The sequence below is a fragment of the Rana temporaria genome, chromosome 5, assembly GCF_905171775.1.
Source record: "Rana temporaria chromosome 5, aRanTem1.1, whole genome shotgun sequence".
NCBI lineage: Eukaryota > Metazoa > Chordata > Amphibia > Anura > Ranidae > Rana > Rana temporaria.
In genome coordinates this window covers 323,088,025-323,104,338 of record NC_053493.1, presented here as the reverse complement: position 1 = coordinate 323,104,338, position 16,314 = coordinate 323,088,025, and the positions used below count along the sequence as shown (strand labels likewise).

Here is a 16,314-nt window from a genome sequence, read left to right as displayed (position 1 = left end):
TGCGTTGTTGACTTGAATATACCGTAAGACCTTTCTTCATAGCGCGAACACATACACAGGCACTTGTGCTCTATAGCATAAGGTAGGTTTGAAAGTCTAGTGCAACGTTTGTCAACCAGGGTGCAGAGTCACTCTGGTGTGCCATCTCGGCTCATCAGGAATGCTGTGCTGCATCTGGTGTTTTCTCATTGCAACAGTGCAGGTTGGTGCGCCATCAGCAGCATGGAAACCCATTAAGCTAGTCCAGGGTAGACGGTATTCAAGACAGCCCCAGCATTCAGAAGGGAATTGAAATCTGCCTTGGGATTGGGAGGTTGGACTCTCATCTGAGAAAGGAGGGGTATCTTAGGGCTCTGATGTGAAAGGTGGAGGGGAAGGGGGGAGTGGACTGAGGACTCTGATGTGAAAGAGGGGAAATGGATTAACGACGCTGATGTGAAGGAGGGAGGGGGCATGGGGACTTTGATGTAAAAGGGAAGGGGGAATAAGTAACCTGATGTGAAGGGGAATAGGCTTCTGATGTAATAAGGGACCATATTTTACACTGGCGTGCCTCAAGAGTTAGCACATTCTCAATGGGTGCCATGAAAAAAAAAGGTTGAGAAACACTGGTCTAGAATCTGCCAGTTACTGGTCTAGAATCTATCAGTTACACTTCTTACCATTATAAAACTGTATTTTTATTGTAGTAATTTACACATATATCAACACAGATTCCACCATAGTAGAGGTATAGTGGAGTATGCTGTCCAGTTCTAGGCACCAGTCCTCAGGAAGGATGCACTGGAAAGGGAGAGTCCAGAGAAGGGCAACAAAATGAATAACGGAACTGGAGGACCTTAGTTATGAGGAAAGGTTACGAGCATTGAACTTGTTCTCTCTAGAGAGGAGACGCTTGAGAGGGTATATGATTTCAATGTACAAATACCGTACTGGTGACCCCACAATAGGGATAAAACATTTCCATGAATTTAATGAGACACATTCACTAAAACTAGAAGAAAAGCAGTTTAACCTTAAACTTTGCAGAGGGCTCTTTACTGTAAGGCCGTGTACACACCAGCAAACATGTACGATGAAACCGGTCCGCCGGACCGTTTTCACCGTACATGTCTGCCCGGGGCTTTCTGTACGATGGCTGTAATAACCATCGTACAGAAAGCCACGCGTAAACAATACGCGGGGCGTGTCCGCGGTGTCGCCGCGACAATGACGCGGCGACGTGGGCGGGCCTGCCAGTTAAATGCTTCCACGCATGCGTCAAAGTCATTCGACGCATGCGAGGGATGGCGGGCGCTCGGACATGTACGGTAGGTCTGTACAGACGACCGAACATGTCCGAGCGGGCAGGATTCCAGCGGACTGTTTTAAAACAAGTCCAGGAATATTTGTCCGCTGGGAAAAGGCCCGGCGGGCAAATGTTTGCTGGAATCCTGCACGCTCGGGCCTACACACGACCGAACATGTCTGCTGAAACTGGCCCGCAGACCAGTTTCAGCAGACATGTTTGGTCGTCTGTACGGGGCCTAAGAGTGGTTAGGATGTGGAATTCTCTTCCACAGGCAGTGGTTTCAGCAGGGAGCATCGATAGTTTCAAAAAACTATTAGATAATCACCTGAATGACCACAACATACAGGGATATACAATGTAATACTGGCATAAAATCACACACATAGGTGGGACTTGATGGACTTGTATCTTTTTTCAACCTTGTCTACAATGTAACTATGTAAGAGGCTACTTACTCTGGTAATGCTGGATCATGTCACTAATACATGGGAAAGTAATTCTAGGAGATATATAAAAACCACCATTGTCAAGAGTTCTGATTTTGTAGTGTTTGATGACATCGCCAGTCTTGGGATCAAAATCTCTTATTGATAATGAGTAGCTGCCTGCAAATGGGGGAAAAAAGAAAAAATACATGTAAAGAGCTACAATAATTTATAAACAAATGCAGTTGTTAACCACTTCATTACTGGGCACTTAAACCCCCTTCGTGCCCAGACCAATTTTCAGCTTTCAGCGCTGACGCATTTTGAATGACAATTGCGCGGTCATACAACACTGTACCCAAATTATATTTGTATAATTTTTTTCCCACAAATAGAGCTTTCTTTTGGTGGTATTTGATCATCTCTGCGATTTTTATTTTTTGCGCTATTAACAAAAAAAGACAAAAAATTTTGAAAAAAACACAATATTTTTTACGTTATAATAATATCCCAATTTTTTTTTTAAATATATTTTTTTCCTCGGTTTAGGCTGATACCTATTCTTCTACATATTTTTGTTAAAAAAAATCGCAATAAGTGTATATTGATTGGTTTGCGAAAAAAAATAGCGCCTACAATATAGGGGATAGATTTATGATTCTTTTTTTTTTTTTTACTAGTAATGGCGGCGATCTGCGATTTTTTTTTCCGTCAGGCCTGCGATATTGCGGCGGACATATCAGACACTTTTGACACCATTCACATTTATACAGCAAACAGTGCTATAAAAATGCACTAATTACATGTGACTGGCAGAGAAGGGGTTAACACTAGGGGGTGAGGAAGGCCTTAAATGTATTCCCTGGGTGTGTTCTAACTGTGTGTGGAGGGGGACTGACTGGGGGAGGTGACCGATGCTGTGTCCCTATGTACAAGGGACACAGCATCGGTCTCCTCTCTCCCTGATAGGACGTGGAGCTCTGTGTTTACACACAGAGCTCCACGTCCCTGCTCTGTCACCGCCGATCGCGGGTACCTGGCGGACATCGTGGCCGCCAGGCACGCGCATCGGCATCTCAGCGATGCGCCGGGCACAGTGTTTCCCCGCTGTGCGCCCCCAGCGGCGCGTGCGGGGAATGCACATAAAGGGACGTCCACCCAGCAGTTGAGACCCGCGCTGTGGACGTCTTTCGTCTATAGCGCGGCTCTTTAGTGGTTAACAATGCATAATATTTGTGGCTGAAACAATTTTTTTTTACACGTGTTCATCAGGTAAATGTCCTATAGTTTGGCTCCATTGACCTAAGACTCATATCAGTCTACACTAGTATTAAAAGCTGGCAATTGTGAGATAAAACCAGGAATTTTGTCAGATATGCTCTGAGTGGTAAAAGTAAAACAGTAAAACATCGACCAAATGACTTGGAAAATTTACCTGACTTAAATTTGCGGCTGATTAAATTTGACTAGGCTTCAAATAGAATTCTCTAACAAAGCGTTCAAAATAAATGTATCAATTATCTGAAATTTTTCATTCCCAAAAGCAAGTAAATATGCTTGTATCTTCATAATCCGTTCAACCAGTTATTTCAGACACATTCACATTCAGATCACATTCTGTTACGTGAATATTAAGTGCAGTTCATGTGTGTTAAAGTGGTTGCAAACCCTGTTACACCACTTGTACCTACAGGTAAGCCTATAATAAGGGTTACCTGTAGGTACTGTAAATATCTCCTAAACCCACACGGTTCGACGCATGCGCACTGAAGAAATGGCTGGAATTGTGCCATTTCTAAAGGGCCTGTGCCGTCACCGGTGACATGCTAATCAAAGCGCCGGAGCCCGCAAACCCGGAAATAACTCCGGGAGACATGTCACCAGTCACATCGGTGTACAGGGACCTCTGAAACAGTTTTAATCTAAGGTAAGTATTTCATGCGATGCATACTAGCTCTTTATGCCTTTGTCTTGCAGGTTTTTTTTTTTTTTTTTTTAATGTAGGTTTACAACCACTTTAACAGCAATGTTATTAACCCCTTCGTGGCTAAGGGTAAACAAATCTAAATTCCTAAGCACAATTTTGCATCTTTGACAGGTGTTAGTAAAACTGTACATATCATCACAACTACTTTGTTCATCCAGGTGGATTATACTGTGTTTTTTTTCAGGACAAGTTGGGCTTTTTTATTACCAAATGAAAACTAGCCCAAAATAGTAAAGAAATATTTTTTTTAAACTTTAGCTGTATATTTATTGCTACTACCATAACCTACCACCAGGAAAACAACCCCAAATAAATTCTCCTGCTCCTGACGATTGCAGTTTAACCACATGTGTACGTTAGTTGTTGTTTGTACTCATAAGATACTACCGTATTTAAAAAAAAAAATCCAGTAAAAAAAAAATAAAAACAATACTGACCCTGACACTAACCCCAGCACTGACCTAGATAAAACATTGATCTAGGTATTTTTTGTATTATTTTATTTGATTTTACTTTACTATTATTTTTATCTGCAAGCAGAGAGAGAGATACTAAGTATCTCTCTCCTCCATTCACAGAGGAAAACACGGGGGCCGGCTTCCAAGTAACTGATCACTGTGATAGCCAATCAGAGGCTATCATAGCGATCAGGTGACCCTTAATCTGGAGATCTTGGTCCTGATTGTTAGTACTGGCCTAGGTCTCCCGCGGAGAGGCCGGTCTCTGTGCTGGGAGTGCACTGTGTGGTGTGCTCCCAGCATAAAGGGAGATACACAGATATGCTGCCCCGCGGAAAAAAAATCAGCGCAGTGGGGCTGCATATTTGTGTACAGTCAGCGTCAAGGAGTTAAAACAGTGAATGAGAGCTGTTCTACTATTGCCCACCCAAAAGGTAATGCATAACATATGCTGGTGCGTCAAAAAACAGAATGTGTAGGTTAACATATTACTTAGGTGTGAACTAGCACAATTTAAAACCAAGGGGGTTATTTACTAAAAGAAAATCCACTTTGCACTACAAGTGCACTTGCAAGTGCAGTCGCTGTAGATCCGAGGGGGGCATGCAAGGGAAAAAAAAAGCATTTTAGCTTGCACATGTTTGGATGATAAAATCAGCAGAGCTTCCCCTCATTTCAGATCTTCCCCTCAGATTTACAGTGACTGCAATTCCAAATGCACTTTCAAGTGCACATGTAGTGCAAAGTGGTTTTGCCTTTCGTAAATAACTCCCCATGACTACCCTATGTACAATAATTGATATATGTTAAAATGCAAAGGTGTGAATAGGCCCTTAAAGTCAACAGTAAAGCCTTAGGCGTCTAACTATTTCTAACTACTGTCCCTAGCCACTGACGGGTACTACCTAATTTGCAGGCTGTAAATGACAGACAACAAAAGCAAAATTATTCCAAATCCTATCAAACCTAAGGCCCCATACACACGGGAGGATTTATCCGCGCATACGGTCCAGCGGACCGTTTCCGCGGATAAATCCTCTCGAGGATTTCAGAAGATTTTAATGCGATGGAGTGTACTCACCATCGCATTAAAATGCGCGCCGAAATCCTCTGGCGATGACGTGTCGCGCCGTCGCCGCGATTATGTCGCGGCGACGGGCGCAACGCTGTCATATAAGGAAATCCACGCATGCGTTGAATCATTGCGACGCATGCGGGGGATCCCTTCGGACGGATGGATTCGGTGAGTCTGTACAGACCAGCGGATCCATCCGTTGGGATGGACTTCAGCAGATGGATATGTTGTGCATGTCAGCAAATATCCATCTGCTGGAAATCCATGCCAGGGGAGATTTATCCGCGGAAAAAGATCCGCTGGCGTGTACACACCATAGGATCTATCCGCTGAAACCCATTTGCTGGGATTTATCTGCGGATGGATTCTATGGTGTGTATGGGGCCTAAGACACTTGAAACCCGTTGGGGATATAAGCTTCCCTGAGATAAAAGGCAGCAGGGTGTCTTCTAAAATGAAAACCATTACCAAACTAAGTGGGTTTAAAACCATATTATTATTAAAAAAAAAAAAAAAGAGATTTCCTTGGTATATTACCTAGCCAATGTTGTAATAAAATATCTTAATTTTTCCTGTGTTTTACTTCTGGCTGGTAACTAATTAACTAAGACCAATAGAAACTAAAGAAATGTGACTGCTGGCTTAGGATAAATAAATGAAAAAGATATCAAACCTTTCAGGGTTTCACTCTCTCTGATCAGGAAAGCGCCAGCATTATTTCCAGGAGCCAACAGCTGCCTTTCTGCATCCTTTCTTGTAATGTCTTTGAAAAACCATCTGAGAAATTAATAGTACAATTTAATACCCATGGTTTTAGCTCCCTTCTTAACTGATCACTTAAAAACACATTGGAACTTACTCTTCTGTCTCTAGTGTATTAACTTTGGCTACATAGTTGCTTGGGATGAATCCTTCTTTCTTTGTGGCCAAGGATTTGGCTTTCCACCACTCTCCATGCCTGTAGGAAAAACTCAGATTAGTTAAATCAAGACACTATCACATGGCAATTCAGCAATATATCATATGTAAAAATGGTTTTTATCAAGTTTTTACATGATACATAGGTAACTATAACAAAAAAAAAAAAAATGAATAAAAATTAATACAGTATTAAATAAAAATAAAACATCCTACTGCCTGATCCTGTCCATATACACTGCCTCTATGATTGACCAGTAAGAGGTGGGCACAAAAAAAAAAAAGTACAGCCCTAAATAACCAAACATGAGAAACATAGATCAAACGCATAAAAACAAAAAAGTGTCCAATCAATGGAATCCAAATATGATAGTTCAAGCTATAATGCCAAGTAGATATAAATGCAAATGAATTACTTCTAAAAATAGTAAAGTCCCATCCACATAAGCCTGTGTTGTAAAGTAGAAAGGGAACACCACTTATGTGTGCCTTCACCATCCACTCAAAATATGCTTACCAGATTGGATTGACTCGCAAAAAGGCATGTAGCTCCACCGCAGCATGGGTTCTATGCGCTCCAATACCATTCACTACAAAGCCATGATCATGGCTGGTTCAGGGTTGTATTGGAGGGTGGATCCCCACATGCTGGTTAGGTTGGAAGCTGGAGCCTCACATTCTGCTCTTGTGTAAGGTACAATTATTTTTTCTTCCGTAAACCATTACACAACCTTAGGCAAGTTTGACCTGTGCAATGCAAAACATTGAATCTGGGCAAGAAAAGCCTAGTCCACACTGCTAGTTTTTTTTCGTTCAACCCAGCGGTCTGAAAAAAAAAAACCTGACAGCTCAGGTACTAACAATCCAATGTTGTTACAGCTATCTCCACCTGCTGTTCTATTGTGTTTTGACAGGGGGGTGGCCCCCTCCCCCAGAACACTCTGGAGACCGGGAGCCAGTCGGCAAAACCTTTTTCAGTGCTGCCCGTTTGGCCCGGCTTCTGTCAGACATGCTGCAGTACACACAGCCGAATGTCATCCGGATTCTAATGAGCCCAAAATTTGGCCCGTGTGTATGAGGCTTAAGGGGTTGAAGTTGACAAGGTGTTCAGCGCTGCTGGAATCACTCTACTTCCCACAGCAGCTGTTTCTCCTTTTCAAGTATGATGTGCTCCCGGCCCCTGAATGGGCAATACAAAGTGTCGATCAGGAGCCTGAAGACCAACACTCTTCTCACAAAAAAATTAGCACCAAAGAAAGGAATATGTAACAATTCACAGAAGGGGTGATCATGGATAAAGGAGGGGAGAAGAAATGTGGTAGATATATATCATGCTGTATGTAGATGGGCATGATATAGAGGGGCTATAGACAGCTGCTGGGTGTATTCCACACAACAGTGCATCTTGAATATTATATAAATATATGAGACATCAGTTCTGAGTTTCAATCTTGTGATTTGATTCTGACTTTTATTAATATAGCACTACCCCACATGTAAAGCATCAGTTTTAATAAACGTCTATGATAAGTTTATTATTAGAACATATCCTAGATATCTATATCAACAATGTCATGCACGTTAATCTAAAATTAAAGGGACACGCCAATAAAACTTGAATATGAAGCCTTGCAATGTAAACAGGTAAAAAATGCTACCTTTATGAATATAGTTAAAGCGGTCTAGAAAAATAAATAAAAAAATAGCTCAATATGAAATTCTTAGAACAAAGCCCTCCAGCGGCTCCTGCACACTGCTGAAACGGCTGAGATCTTCCCAGGTGTTTCTTCCGGGTTTCGGGAGCCGCCATTTACAGCATGGGCTCTGCAGGTCCGGCACGGTAAGCCAGACCTTCAAAACGCATGCGCCGATGATGTCACCGGCTGCATGCACTCTGAATATCTCCTGAACTGTGCAAGTTTAGGAGATATTCACAATACCTACAAGTAAGCCTTACCTGTAGGTACTAGTTAAAAAATAAGATTTTACTTCCTCTTTAATTCAAGGCTTACAGTACAATTTAACATTACCTAGATATATAACACACCATTATTATATATCTTCCCTGTGTTTTGTTTCCACTTATGATTTAATAATTATCAGCAGGGCTTTTTTTCAGGGGGAACTTGGGGGAACTCAGTTCCACCACCTCTGGCTCGGGCCCTTTGGTGCCTGCTCACCACAATCACTTGTAAACACAGAAGTCTGGTTTCTGTGTTTACAAATGACAGCTCTGTATGTAATGCAATCCTCGTATTTAATGCCCCTTTAAGACCCTTCTACTGTTTGTGAAATCTGAACGGGTCGTGGTTGAGTTCCTGCACCTATTTTCTGAGAAAAAAAGCTCTGATTATCAGCATCTTCATTGGATTCCACCCAGACTGGCTCCAGTGTGTTTTCTGATGTTTGAATCACAACAATATGCAGAACAATGTGAATGATTCTCTGTTCTCCTTGCATCACTTTTGTACATGCTGAGGGGTTAAATCACTAACCATCTTATTAAATAGGTCAGGGACTTGTATAGCAAGGTCTCATAACTTACCAAATGTATGACATTATGAGGGTTTTTCAACAGCAGGCAATTCCAATGTCTGAGACAATGAAACGGATCGCCTCTCCAGGTGAGTATGAAAATCCACCAGAAAGGAAGGGCTGAGTGCTAGCTCTGGCTCGCAACCGTGAACATGGAGATCAGGTAGAAAAAATAGCTGCACACCAACATGCGTCCAACAGGTTTATTGAAAGACTGCCACAAGTACTATAACAATGGATCAAGGGGGTGACGACCTTTCACACATACATTGTGCTTCCGTTGTTATAGTCCTGGTGGCAGTCTTTCAATAAACCTGTTGGACTGATGTTGGTGTGCAGTTTTTCTACTTGGTCCAATGTCTGGGGACAGAGCCATGAATTCTGGACTTCCCAAGAAAAGCCTACTGGCCCAAAATGTTATTAAAACAGTGAATGGGAGCTGTTTTATCAATGCCTACCCAAAAGGTAAACACCAGCTTTGGAAAACTTAATCATTTTAGAAAAGAAGTTTAGAAGCATGAAAATTATATATTTATCAAATAATGAATATCACTTACTCTTCAATTACTTTCAATTTTTCACCCTTCTTGAAGGTCAAGTCATCTTGGTGGATGCCTTGATATGGGTATAAAGCTACAACAATATTCCCAGTCTCCTCCGGTTCTACCACAAAAATCCAAAAATGAGAAAATTATGTAACATTCAGAATCTGTAAATGTAGCAATGCATTTTTCTTTCAGACTTAAGGTATACCTGCTTGTGGAAATCTTTGTCCGGGCAGAAGGCCTCCAGCGGTTGATGACTACAAGAACATTTTTTATGATTAATAAGATACAACACACAAGAATGAACATTTTACACACCACAAAGTTAGTAGCTAATTTCTTCATCACCATGAGCAAAGACAGACACAAGCAAATTCATACACATTATTTCATATTAGAAATATTTTTGAACAAATGTAAATCTTGGCTGTCATACAGATGGAGAGTATTGACTGAAACGAAAATACTCCAAACTATATCTGGTTAAGCAGGAGCAATGAGTATGCTTAGATTTAAGATGACACCCAGCCAAGCAACGAATAAACCCTTTCAGGGCGAAACGTAATCTGTAAGATGTAGATTAGGGTGGGGACTGTCTCAGAAATTGGCTACTTTTGATTAAATCTAATATGGTGGCTTTTATGGAGTGTGGTTTAGTACTTTATTGGATGAGCAGGATGAGCCCTTTGTTAATCCCAGAACTGTGGATGACCTGAGAAACAAGTTTGGGACTTAGAGAGGTGCAATTTATTTGTCTCTGAATCCAGTCCATTAGGTCTGAGTGGAAAAGTCTGTTTAAGGATAGGTTTCCCTTGATGATATTATCCCTTGAACATAGGATAAGCCCAGGGATTTATGTGGCTATCAGCAGGCCAAAATATCTTTTAATAAAAACTTGAACTCAGACAAACCTATACACAGTCATTGATGCCTCTCCTTTGTAAGATACTAAAGGTTTTCTTTTTGTGCAGTACTATTTATGAAGTACCTAAAAGAGGATGGACAGTAGTTGTTTGTTCAATTTTAAGCCACCTCCAGGACAGGAAATCCCCAACATAAATGATGGTAGTGGTTTTTCCGTATATACAGTTGTGGTCATAAGTTTACATACCCCGGCAGAATTTATGATTTCTTGGTCATTTTTCAGAGAAAATGAATAACACAAAAACTTTTCTTTCACTCATGGATAGTGTTTTGCTGAAGCCATTTATAATTAATCAACTGTGTTTACATTTTTTAAATCCTAATGACAACAGAAACTACCCAAATGACCCTGATAAAAAGTTTACATACCCCAGTTCTTAATACCGTGAATTGCCCCCTTTACCGGTTTCCAACCGGCTCAGGTCGATATAAGGCAGCAGAATGTTACCACTGCGTGAATCACCAAACCCGCCATGCCCACAACGATCAGATTCAATACAGAACCAATCAATATTCAGGTCCAGGCCAATGATTTCGGGCCTGGACCTGCTGATTGGTTCTGACGAATGAAATGCTCCCCCTGCCTGTAAGTGTAAACACAGGCAGGGGAAGGGATGTCATCTCCCCTCGTGGAACTCTTTTCGGTTCCAGAGAGAGGAGAGAGGACATCTAACTGTGAGTTGCACCAACACTACACTAACACCAGTACATGTAGGCACACTTGTCACTCCCCGATCACTCCCCCCCAGTTAACCCGCTACACTCCCTGTCACAGTGTAACCAAGTGCAGTTTTCAGATTTTTCCCTTATCACTGTACTGGTGTCATTTATGACACTAATCAGCATTAGGGCAGTTAATAGTAGGCCCAGGTAGCGTTAGGGTACCCCCCTAATAAAGGTTTAACCCCTTGATCACCTCTTCACCAGTGATCACCGTATTAGTGTTACGGGTGATGCTGGTTAGTTAGTTTGTTTTTTATAGCGTCAGGGTACATGCCGTATATTACCTAATAAAGGTTTAACCCCCTGATCACCCGGTGGTTGACATCACTTAGGTTTTAGTGCCACGGTCAGCGTCAGCCCCAGGCAGCATTACATTAGTGCCATTAGCACTAACACCCACGCAAGCAACCTTACACCTCCTTTAGTAGTATAGTGTCTGAATGGATCAATATCTTTGTTCTGATAAGATCTATACTAGCATCCCCAGTAGTTTAGGGTTCCCAAAAACACAGCGTTAGTGGGAACAGTCGATATATCTGCTAGGACCTGCATTTAACCCCTCCGCCCAGCCCACCCAAGTGCAGTATCAATCGATCACTGTCACTTACAAGTTGTTACTGTTGTTAAGGTGCAAGAACCGCAGGGCTCTCGTATAGAGCTGAGAGCCAGTACTAGTGGCGCTCTTCCTTCTGGTGAACTGGCAAGCACCATTGGCCTAGTACATCCTGGTCGTATATCCAGCACTGCAGTATCACGTGTTGACGTGGCGAGTCCCATAAGTGCAGTTCAAGCTGGTGTGTCTTGCAGCCACCAAGAAGTCAAAGACAGGGCAGTCGCGCCCATATTGCCCTTCCTGCTGCATTTCTCAATTGGGAGACCACTACTTCTGCAGCTACCCATACTTCCCCCATTTACTGGCCAACCCGTAATTCAGGTGGAAACAGTTGATTTCACGTCACTTGATTTTTATTCACTGTTTCTCACGGAAGATCTCTATAGATCTATTGTGAACCCAAGCAATTTGTATGCTGGTCAATTAATTGCCGCTAATCCCCATTTGACCCTAGCCAGAGAATGGAAACATATTATGGTTTCCAATTTTAAGACCTTTTAAGACCTTTCTGGGCCTATCCTTCCTCATGGGCATAACTAAAAAGTTGTGGTCATATTGGTCCACTGACCCAATTCACCATATGCCCATATTCTTCGCTTGCATGACCAGGACCAGATCTTTGGGTTCATGCATTTTAATGAACTCTGTCGTCCTTGAGGAGGTGATCCTGAATAGGATTGGCTCCACAAAATTAGGCCCCTCGTAAACCACTTCAACCAACAATTTGCAGCCTTGTTTTTACTCCCAATCAAGTTGTCTGCGTTGATGAGTCCCTGATTAAGTTTTCTGGCCGCTGTATTGTACTGTATTGTAATTTTTCCAAAACTTGATACAAAATATTCCATGGACTCTCAGCAAATAGCTTGGGGTGTCTACTTTCCAAAATGGGGTAATTTCAAAAAAAAATTGCCGTCTGGGCATTTTTTTAATCACTTGTGAAGAAATGAGATAGGCAGTCATAAACTACGGTAAAAGCTGCGTACATTCCAGAAAATGTACCCTAGTTTGTAGACGCTGTAACTTTTGCGCAAACCAATAAATATATGCTTATTAAATTTCTTTTACCTGACACATGTGGCTGAAAGCTTTTTGGCCTAAATGTTTGACTATAATTGAGTTTATTATATTTTTTAGCAAAAAGTAGAAAACATCACTTTTTTTTCAATTTTTTTTGTATCTTTTAGTTTATATTGCAAAAAATACCACCAAAAGAAAGCTCTATTTGTAGGGAAAAAAGGACCCAAGTTAAAGCAGTGCAGTGCCAAATTGTATAAATTGCTCTAGTCAGGAAGGGGGTAAAACCTTCCGGGGCTCAAGTGGTTAACATCAATGACAGCTTGAAGTCTTTTGTGGTATTTGTGGATGAGGCTCTTTGTCTTCTCAGATGGTAAAGCTGCCCATTCCTCTTGGCAAAAAGCCTCCAGTTCCTGTAAATTCTTGGGCTTTCTTGCATGAACTGAACGTTTGAGATCTCCCCAGAGTGGTTTAATGATATTGAGGTCAGGAGACTGAGATGCCCACTCCAGAACCTTCACTTTATTCTGTTGTAGCCAACGAGTAGTAGACTTGTCCTTGTGTTTTGGATCATTGTCATGTTCGAATGTCCAAGTACATCCCATGCGCATCTTCCTGGCTGATGAGTACAAATGTTCCTCAAATATTTTTTGATAACATACTGCATTCATCTTGCCATCAATTTTGACCAAATTTCTTGTGCCTTTGTAGCTCATACATCCCCAATCCATCTCCGTGTTTCACAGTAGGAAGGGTGTACATTTCATCATAGGCCTTGTTGACTCCTCTCCAAATGTAGAGTTTATGGTTGTTGCCAACCAGCTCAATTTTGGTCTCATCACTCAAAATTACTTTGTGCCAGAAGGTTTGAGGCTTGTCTCTGTGCTGTTTGGTGTATTGTAAGTGGTATTTACGTAGTAATGGCTTTCTTCTGGTGCCTCGACCACACAGCCCATCATTCTTCAAGTGCCTCCTTATTGTGCATCTTGAAACCACATGTTTTTAGAGAGTCCTGTATTTCACCTGAAGTTATTTGTGGGTTTTTCTTTGCATCCCGAACAATTTTCCTGGCAGTTGTGGCTGATATTTTAGTTGGTCTACTTGTCCGTGGTTTGGTTTCAACAGAACCCTAATTTTCCACTTCTTGATTAGAGTTTGAACACTGCTGATTGGCATTCTAAATTCTTTAGATGTCTTTTTATATCCCTTTTCTGTTTTATACAGTTCAACTACCTTTTCCCGCAGATCCTTTGACAATTCTTTAGCTTTCCCAATGACTCAGAATACAGAAACGTCAGTGCAGCACTGGATGAAAGATGCAAGGGTCTGTCAGGAGTTCAGAAACTCACTGACCTTTTATACACACACACTCATTACTAGCAAACAGATCACAAGTGAGGATGGTTACCTTTAATAGCCATTCAAAACCCTTTGTGTCAATTTGTGTGCATGTTATCAGGCCAAAATCACCAGGGTATGTAAACTTTGATCAGGGTCATTTGGGTAGTTTCTGCTATGATTATGATTTAAAAAAAGTAAACACAGTTGATTTATAATAAATGGCTTCAGTCAAACACTAACCATGAGTGAAAGAAATGTTTTTGTGTTATCATTCATATTCTCAAATTAATGGCAAAGAAATACATTCATAAATTCTGTCAGGGTATGTAAACTTATGAGCACAACTGTATGACTTAATTTAATAACATATAGAATAATAGTGTGCGGTAAGCTTTTTTAAGCCAACATTGACCAAACTAAATTATTAAAGGTTGTTTGGCTATAATATGTAAATTAAAGTGGATGTAAACCCCCAAAAAGTTTTTTTAATTAAGACACATATCTGTTTTAGCAGAGGATGTCATTTCATCTGTGCCCAGTCTTGCCACGAATAATTAATCTAGCTCTTAGCAATCCTCTTATGTTTTTTCAGTAAGATAAAAAGGGACTCACAGAGAAATAGGTGTCCATTCTTCCTCCTTGCGGTGAGTGACAGGTGATTTCCTTATCTCATGCATGAGTGTGAGAGAGGAATTCTGTGTACTTCATCTTCCCCTCCTTTCTTCTACAGCTCTCCCAGGATTGGCTGCTCCACACTTCAGCATGATTGAGCATGCTGAAGTCATGTGGTGACTTTTCTGGGTTTTGACTGGATGTTAGTGGTCATGAGGCATAATCCACAAGATCAGCAGAAGTTCAGTGTAAGAAATATCGATGCCTGGTCAAGGGGAGTGTAGAGGTGGGTGGGGAGTCTACTGACATCACAAGTCTGCTCACCGAGCCCTGGACAATAGACCTGCCCACAGAATCTGGAGTATTGCAGGGCTCCAAACATTTTTAAACGTAGTAAGTCCACAAAAGGCAATGCACTGCCTAATGGGGGAATTTCTGTTGACTGCTTACATATCACTAGGACACAGCAGTGTAACCTATTGACCAGAGCCTCTACAATACATGAAGGTAGTTGTATCCCAGTTGTATCCCATTAAGCTTTAGAGCGGTAATAAACGCAAAACCAAAAATATAATATATTGCAGTTTACCAATCATTAGATATGGTGGCTGCATTCGTTTTTATTTTTAGGATTTTTCCTTCGGTTTTAACCCATTCATCTGGCAAATAATTCACCTCCTGTATTAGAGTGCCCCCACTCTGGATGAAGGAGAACAGGCGGCACATTTGGACAGCAGCATTGTCAGTCTGGGGGGAGGAGAGTGTTAGATGTACTAAAAAATGTCAATACACTAACAAATGGAAGCCAAACTCCAACTAACACTTTATAAGCAGTTATATATTTTTTTCATTTTGGGATAAAGGTTTTACATAGATAAATAAAACTGATCATTATAAGCACCCCCTGCCAGCTTTGAATGGTTTGTCTCATCCCTGTAACTGCTACTGCTTACTGGGTATATCACCAGGTGAAAATAAAGGAAAGAAAGTTAGCTTTTGGGTTCATTACTGCTTTAAGTTAAGCAAGGGAGTCAGACTGTCCACCCACTCATAGACACATTTTAGATGACACCTCTTAAGTCTCTACTTAGCTTCACAAAGTATAATAAAGCAGTTTTTTATTTAAAATAAAAATGGCACACGCCTGGTCAGTTCAAACTAAAATTAAATATACAAAGGATTTCCTATGTGAAAAGTACTTGCTAGACATACAGCTATATGCATAGCTAAGGGGTCTAGTATTAAGGTAAAATGTGTTTTTTTTATTGTAAATGTTTTCATCATTACATTTTTTAAAACATATGCTCAGTCTAAGTATAAGCCAGGTTACTTTACCAAAAGAAAGAAAAGGGAAATGATGGGCATACACTAAGAAAATCAATTGTATTCAATTTAGTGGATCAATAAGAAATGGATTGTTATTTGTCACTGCATTTTGCCTTCTGCTCTTTAATAAAGGCTGAATTGCATTCATTTCAAAAATACATAATATTGCAATACAGTAATTATGAAATAACTGCCATGATGACATGCATGCAAATACAAATGGAAATAATTTGATAGAGTATTTTTTTTTTTGCCTTGGTCACCAGTGCAGAAATATCTAATATAATTTAGTTACTGATAGATCTATATGCTGCTTCTCACACAAAGGCTATAAAAGTGACGACATCACAGAGCTGGTGGATGTTAGAGACCTTGCGCTTCTCCACCTTCTATTTAAGGATGCCCCACAGATTCTCAATAGGGTTCAGGTCTGGAGACATGCTTGGCCAGTCCATGACCTTTACCCTCAGATTCTTTAGCAAGGCAGTGTTAAATTTGGTGTTATTGCTCTCGCTCTCTCATACTGG

The 16,314-nt window shown here is 41.0% G+C and overlaps 1 protein-coding gene across 2 annotated transcripts in view; it reads right to left on the bottom strand.

Moving 5' to 3' along the window:
* Positions 1–16,314, bottom strand: part of LYN (LYN proto-oncogene, Src family tyrosine kinase) — a 134,749-nt gene that overhangs the window by 47,380 nt on the left and 71,055 nt on the right. For both annotated transcript variants that reach the window (XM_040354223.1, XM_040354224.1), the window contains exons 3-7: positions 9,443–9,491; positions 9,247–9,352; positions 6,096–6,194; positions 5,910–6,013; positions 1,747–1,896 (exon numbers count right to left, since the gene is read on the bottom strand). In XM_040354223.1, the coding sequence (XP_040210157.1) occupies positions 1,747–1,896; positions 5,910–6,013; positions 6,096–6,194; positions 9,247–9,352; positions 9,443–9,491 (508 nt within the window). The remainder of the gene's footprint in view (positions 1–1,746; positions 1,897–5,909; positions 6,014–6,095; positions 6,195–9,246; positions 9,353–9,442; positions 9,492–16,314) is intronic.